General features: G+C 41.8%; 1 protein-coding gene across 2 annotated transcripts in view; it reads left to right on the forward strand.

The window, feature by feature from the left end:
- scn2b (sodium channel, voltage-gated, type II, beta) overlaps positions 1–4731 on the forward strand; it is a 19724-nt gene extending 14993 nt beyond the window's left edge. For both annotated transcript variants that reach the window (XR_004164331.2, XM_012829693.3), the window contains one exon: positions 1324–4731. Coding sequence is in view for 1 of the 2 variants with exons in the window: in XM_012829693.3 (XP_012685147.2) it covers positions 1324–1357 (34 nt within the window). In the remaining variant the exon portion in view is untranslated. The remainder of the gene's footprint in view (positions 1–1323) is intronic.
- The last annotated feature ends 2769 nt before the right edge of the window (positions 4732–7500 follow it).

Consider the following 7500-nt stretch of genomic DNA (forward strand, 5'->3'; position numbering starts at 1 on the left):
CTATATCTATCTATCTGTATCTATATCTAATTGTGGTGTCCTATGAGGTCCTGTGATGCTGTCTTTATGTCTTTACTGTCTTCATCCTCTTCCTCAGTGGTGTACCTTTCTGACTATTAACATTAGTGTCTATGAAGGTCTCTTTTACAGACATGTACTAATTGCAGGGTTATATACAGTATCTGATTGTAAGGGGGTCTAATTTGGCTCGATACCCAGGAAATAAATGGAGCTAACATTCTATTATTATAACTGCGCTAAGCGTAAACATTAGTGTTATGGAAGTGTTTCTCCGTCACAAGGAGGGATATTGAAACAGAAACTGTATTTTTTTTTTTTGTTAGGGAAAAATTATCATTTTGTTCAGAGAGGATTATCCCATTCAGATTAGACATCTGTTTCCAAATCAAGAGCCATTGATACACATTAAATGGGTTTCATGGAAATCTAAGAAGAACACAAGTGTGTTTTAAATTTGAAGGACTTTGCTCAGTAATTGGTGCTTATTGTCTGTAGATCGGCCCTTCCAGTAGTTCTGTGTTACTGTTACCTGTTATGATGGTGATGTATCGGGTGTTTGTGTGTTACAGTGTGTATGTGTAGTTGTGTGTGTGAAACTGAACACACACTAGACTCAGGAAAGTGCATGCTTTAAACCGGGTGTTTGAGATCAAAGAGCATCTTTCATGCTGCAGCCAGCCATGTTTTCCTCCTGCTGCTGCTGGTTTCAAAAGGGCAACACAAACACAAACACAAACACAAACACAAACACAAACTGCCACGTCAGCCATTTCACCTGGAGATCCCACAGACTTGCAAACAGATGCACAGTATGGCAGATAAGGCAGTATAGCCTGATATCAGACACACAAGAACTGAAGGCCTGGTTGTAGTAACAGCAGGCTTTTTTTCTACTATAATCAATTCAATCATATTACACAAAATTCTGCTCAGGTGCTGATGGCAGATATAATCTGGTAACCTGAGGTATATGGTGTTAACCAAACTGAATATCGCCAAAGAGATTCTTTACACCGAATGTAATTCTATACATGCCAGCCATCACGCTGAGTTAGTAGAAAACTCAACAAGTCTAGTGAGAAAGAGGACACTGGAGCCCCAAGGCCCATATCCAGTGCCCATACCCAGTGCCCATACCTAGTGCCCATACCCAAGGCCCATACCCAGTGCCTGGTCTGTATATTTAGTTGGTGAGCTAGCATCCAGGACATCAGGTAGCACACATCACACACATGTTAATATCCCTCTCGTATTCTCTCCCTCCCTCTCTCCCTCTTTCCCTTCTCTTTATCTTTGTTACAGAAATATATATTCCCTGCCTGAAGATGTATATTGAACCTTGCTTGGGTCGCCGTCCTGCACCAGCCTCACCCTCTACCCACCGTCCTCTTCTTGGTCTTTCACACAAGATCTCAGCCCAAGCAACGAACTGCTCCAAGTCTGCTTTAAGTCTGCTTATCCACATGCCCTGGTTTCTTGGTCTTCCTTAGATGTCCCAGAAACGTAGGTATCTAGATGACAGGTTAAGAAGAACAGGTTAGGTCAGACGTTTGAACACTGCCACTTTCTCTCTCTCTCTTTCTCTCTCCCTCTCTCGTGGAAACTTTCCACATTTCGGTTTATTAGCGCCATTCTTTAGCGTATCGTCCAGTGTGCTGTGATTTAAATTTGGTTTTGTCTTCCACACACACTGCCAAAATCTTTTATAAAAGAGTGACTTCTGTTTACTAGAAAATGGAGAGATTTCCCCCTTATCTATAGATATAGGTTTCCTGTCTTCTTCTCCAACTTCCTGTTTCTCTCTAGGGACCAAATGTGGCGGGGGGCTTCCACATCTTCTTTATATGATAGCTAGTTAGAGTGTTTGTGTGCGAGGGACAAGTCATGTGTGTGTTTGGTGGTGTAAATGTTTTTGTATCAGTTTGCATCTTGAGAACCCCATAGATTGCATCTAACCCTAGGCTCCTGTAGAGGACGTGTACCCTTCCCCCAGTACATAAAATGGGAGATAGATATGTATGTGTGTGTGTGTGTGTGTGTGTGTGTGTGTGTGTGTCCAAGCGCAAGTGTTTGTGTATGTGGGTGAATGTGTGGATATATGGACAGTCCCTCTCGGTGAATATATAAACACTTAGCTAGTATTTTGTTTGTTTGTTGCACTGCTTGCTAACTTGCTGTTGTGTCATGCTTTTAGTCACACGGGTGCATTTTGTTGTGCAGTTTGGCATCGCACCTTAGCATGTTTTCATTAGCATACACTATGACAGATCCCCCTAAGCCTAAAGGAAGCCCCATCATCCCCAACACTGCAAGGGTTTGATGCTAACTCAGCTCGATGCTAACTCAGCTCGATGCTACCTCAGCTCGATGCTAACTCAGCTTGATGCTAGCTCAGCTCCTAAATGAAATACTGTATGTTCCACTGCCTTCATAGATACAGGAAGATATCTGTTGACATTGTTGTTACATGTACAGATGGGTGAACACACACATTCACGCCGAAGAACCCTAGCTTACACACACAGGCAGGGACCTTCTTTGTCACACACACACACACACACACACACACATGCAGAGTACAGTACAGTACTTTCTACATGCAATGATGCATACCATGCCTAGTACACAAATGCAGTGCACCTTCAGGGAACATAAATTTGAACAAAATTCAGTTTGTAAGGACAAAAATATATAGACTTTATAAACCAAACCAAACTCACTGTACATAGGGCGATGTATTACTGTTGCTGTTTGGATCATTTCTGGTGTCTTATTATATATTTGAATGTATTGTTTGAGACTTCAGTTTATAGAATTGCTAACTATTAACTATTTAGTTGTAATAGTTCTAGACTATATTACACATGTGGTACAAAATAAATCTATGAAGAATTTTAGGATACATCTATATATGATTCTAAACTAAATGGAATAAAAAATATTTCAAGGTTTATATTTTACCAATCTTAAAAAAGAGTCTTGATTAGCCAGAGAAGAGCTGGGCCACTGCCAGAGTATTTTACTGATAATGTTTGATACATTTGTTAAAAGAACAGTTGCTAAAAAAGCATAGCACAAAGCATAGACAATTATGAAATATGAAAAACCAAGCCAATGTAAGACTCAAAGGTGACATCTCCAGCAGTACTTTAACACAGGGATTTCTTACAAATGTCACTGAGTCATTTTGAGACCATAATGTATCCACGGATATTTTTCAGGCAGTTTATAGTGAAGCATATAGTTTCTGACCACAGGTCTGATCAGAGGTTTGAACACCAAACCCTCTTCTCAACCACCATAGCAGTTATAAAGACAAGTACAAGGGCTGATTTTTGGGGCAGAAAATATTGGCCCAAAATTTCCATCAGAAAACTCCCCTTGTGCCAGTTACATTAAAATCACAATTTATTGGAAGTGTAACCACATCAAATAACACAAATGCATTATTTCTTCCAAAACCACATAGGAAGTATTTATTTTACTTCATCTGGCCCAATAGCCACTGCCAAAGATAATAAACTAACAAGAACATTACATGATTACCTGTATCAGAACAAATTCAATATTTCTCTAACAGTATTTAGTTTATCTCTACTGGGCTATCAGTCTGTGGAAATATAATCATAATACTAATTATTATTATTATTATTATTATTATTATTATTATTATCATCAGTGTATTAGTTTTCTTGATCTGATGTCTTTAATCACTGTTTTATATATTTGTTTCATGTTTTCCATATTTACTTGCTTTAATATTGTATGTGTGCTTCCTTATTCTATCAGTGGAGCATTGACTGGTTCCAAAAGCCTTATGCTATCTTACACACTTATCCAGAAAACTACCTGAAAGTCTTTAGTGGATTGTTTTTTTCTTTGTTTGTTTGTTTGTTTGTTTGTTTTCCCTTAGTAAGGGATTTCTTTTTTAATTTTGAGTTTTCTTGGATTAACTGACACAGCCTGTGCTGCTTGTGCAGTGAAAACACTTGCTGTCTTAACTACTTCTTCTAGAAGCCTAGGAACATTCTTCTTCTAGAAGCCTAGGAACATTCTAGAAACATTCTTTAGCTGTCATGATCGCTGCTCTCACTGTGCCATTATACTTAGACAATCACCTATTCTTTTTTTTTCGTGTCTGCTTATTAATATATATTTTTCTTTATTTTTGTCAATGTTATAAACATGTCGTCGGTGTCACTGCTGAAGCATTTGTCTAAAGCTGCTAACACATCATTTAAATTAGCAGTTGAAGGTGTATGTGGGCCTATTTGTAGTTTATCCAAGCACAGCACAGCACAACGTCTCACAAACAACAAAGAAAAAAATACAGTTTACCTCCAACTTTTCTAAAAAAAATAAATCAAACAATGCATGCCAATTTCATAGATTATAACATTTCTAAAGTAACATTTGGGTTCAAATGACCCTTACCCCGCCAGCCTTCCCCCCCACCCCCATCCTACCCTCACACCGTGTCTTTCAGTGTTGGGCGGAGCCTTAGTCCTCCAGCCGTCTGTGTGTGATCATGCATGCTTCTACTGCTGTGGCCATCTGTGCAGGAGGACAGGGCGACGGACCCTGGGCCACTCACATTGGACACTTAAAGACTAAAAAAAGGCAAATGCAGATGAAAGTAGCTTGTTCTGCGATGTCACGAAGAATGATCTGTAGTCACGGACATATTTTGAAATAAAATGATTGAAAACATGCGGCTTGTCTTGTATACTTTCACCTACACTGACTTAGTACTGACAGACAGAAGTAGACAGAAGTTTTGATACATATAAGTTTAAATATAATGCGAGCTAGCTATAGGCTAGGCTACAGTTTGTCTGTGCGTGACAGGATATATGTTCATAATATTTTTTTACATAGGTCCACCCTATTTGTATACTGTATTCCTATGCCAGCTGTCTGACAGTTTAAATATTGTCATTTAAAATCTGTTGTATCCACTACGTTCCCCCACTATTGTTTTCTATCCAGAAGAGCAGTAATGGTTAAGAGAGAGCCTAGATTAAATGAAGCAGGTGCCTGAAGGACAGTGTTAGAGCGATTAAAAACAGAAGTGGGGTGGAATGTGATTCTAGGAGGCTACCCTGGCCAATTCTACCTGCATGTTAAGTAACACTATTCTGTCACATAATGAAGTGTGGCAGCAGCTATAAGGAGCTTTGGTCTAAAACCAGCTAGCTACCTACACCTAAAAGGCATGTCTTTAAACACCAATAGCAACAGCATAGCTGGCACTGATCAAACCTAGCTAGCTAGCATGCTAACTGGTGTCTTTTGGTGCAAAAGCGCTTCTTACATTTTCACGGCGTGGTCCATCCTGGAACACAGAACTACATAGTACGTAGTCTGAGCAGATAGTGGGCACGACGGGTGTGTTTATCTGCCCCTCACATGACCATGTGGAGTTAATTTAATGATAACAAAACTAGTTGCCAATAAGAATAGTGGCAAATTGCTGCAGACTGCTGCTTGAAGTATACCCGTGGAAAACCCATGTGTGCGATGTATTCCATCTTCTACCTCAACTACACCCGTCTTTCTCCATTGTGGGAGAGCGAGAGGCCTCAGTGCTAGTTGAGCACAGGGAGGTTTGTTACACAAGAAGAAGAGAAGAAGAAGAAGAAGAAGTCTCAAAAGAAGAGTGCGTCTGAGAAGAGAAGTGTGATGTGTGCATGTGATAATGAAAATAAAGCGCGGGGAGGTTTGTTACAGCGTTAGTGCGTCTGAGGAGAGAAGTGTGGTGTGTGCATGTGATAATGAAAGTAGAGCGCGGGGAGGTTTGTTACAGCGTTAGTGCGTCTGAGGAGAGAAGTGTGGTGTGTGCATGTGATAATGAAAATAAAGCGCGGGGAGGTTTGTTACACCTATAGTGCGTCTGAGAAGAGAAGTGTGGTGTGTGCATGTGATAATGAAAGGTGAGCACAGGGAGGTTTGTTACAGCGTTAGTGCGTCTGAGAAGAGAAGTGTGGTGTGTGCATGTGATAATGAAAGGTGAGCACAGGGAGGTTTGTTACACCTATAGTGCGTCTGAGGAGAGAAGTGTGGTGTGTGCATGTGATAATGAAAGAAGCGCACGGGGAGGTTTGTTACAGCGTTAGTGCGTCTGAGGAGAGAAGTGTGGTGTGTGCATGAGATAATGAAAATAAAGCGTGGGGAGGTTTGTTACACCTATAGTGCGTCTGAGAAGAGAAGTGTGGTGTGTGCATGTGATAATGAAAGTAGAGCGCAGGTATCTGGGGCTGCCACTGGTTAATGGGTCATGGAGAGAGGAGCTGACAAGAGAGGTCGAGAGGGCACCGCTCTCCGCAGTGTGTGTGTCCCAGAGGACCAGGCTAACGCACCGCCACCGCTGAAGGTGACACGTGCATGTAAATGTGCTTCAAGCCCCTCACACACACACACAGAGAGAGAGAGAGACATGCACACATTCACACACTAGAATGGACACACACACACACACACACACACACATTCACAAACTGGAATGCACGCACGCACACACACACACACATTTTGAAATCCAAACAGTGCGGCAGCTGTCTCGTAGAATGCCCTTTGTTTAAGTGCCCGGAGTGCTGGCAGAGAGAAAAGCAGAACAGTAGAAGCCGGAAACCTGGAAGGGAACTAGGCGTCAGATTGGATCTGGTCCAGAACAACAAAGCTGCTATCTGAGCCGCTTTCTAAAACAGAATCAGAATATAAGCTCTGACGGAACCAGCTGCAGCAGTTCTCTCTCGCTCCCTCTCTCCCTCTCTCTCTCTCCACATTATAGCAAATAATCACCATGCCACTACACTACCAGCCCCTTGACGCAGCTAGCATCACTATAACCAAACCCAATCCTAATGAAGGAAAACAGCCAGGTGAAAGCTGACATGGTGCATGGAGAGAATCACAGTCTTGTGAATATGGGTTTTGGCTCGTGTCACATTCAGCGTCGCTTGATGTTCTCCGAGGAACGGCTCGTTCTGCTGACTGTCTCCCCTTGCTCCTGTTTGAGAGGCTGTGTGGTTGGAGATGCTGTGCTGGTCTGACTCAGCAAAAAAACAGCTCTTCAGCTTCGCGCAACACTGACATTGTACGTCCCCCAAACGCCACAGGGCTATGATGCTCTTTTTCTCCTTTGTCGGCCCGTTTTCTACAAAGCCCTAACATCAAATGGATGTAGGCTGCCCACGTATGCTCCCATACAGGTATCTCACGACTGGTCTCCTGCCCAAAGAAAAGCTAGTCTTTAACCGTTTTTGCTGTGGGAGTTTTGAACATTCGAAAAAAAGAATGCGTTCATCAACAATGTAAGATTCTGAAATTCCACATTGTATTTGGTCGGACCCAGATATTCTTTAGAACGTTCATTCTACAACATCCTGAAAGCACATCAGTGTGACGGTACCTGCTGACGGATTAACAGATCTGGTCCTGACGTGACACCAAATCTGGACCAGACAGGCTAGATCAAAC

The sequence above is a fragment of the Clupea harengus genome, chromosome 9 (genome assembly GCF_900700415.2).
Source record: "Clupea harengus chromosome 9, Ch_v2.0.2, whole genome shotgun sequence".
In the NCBI taxonomy this organism is placed as follows: Eukaryota; Metazoa; Chordata; class Actinopteri; order Clupeiformes; family Clupeidae; genus Clupea; species Clupea harengus.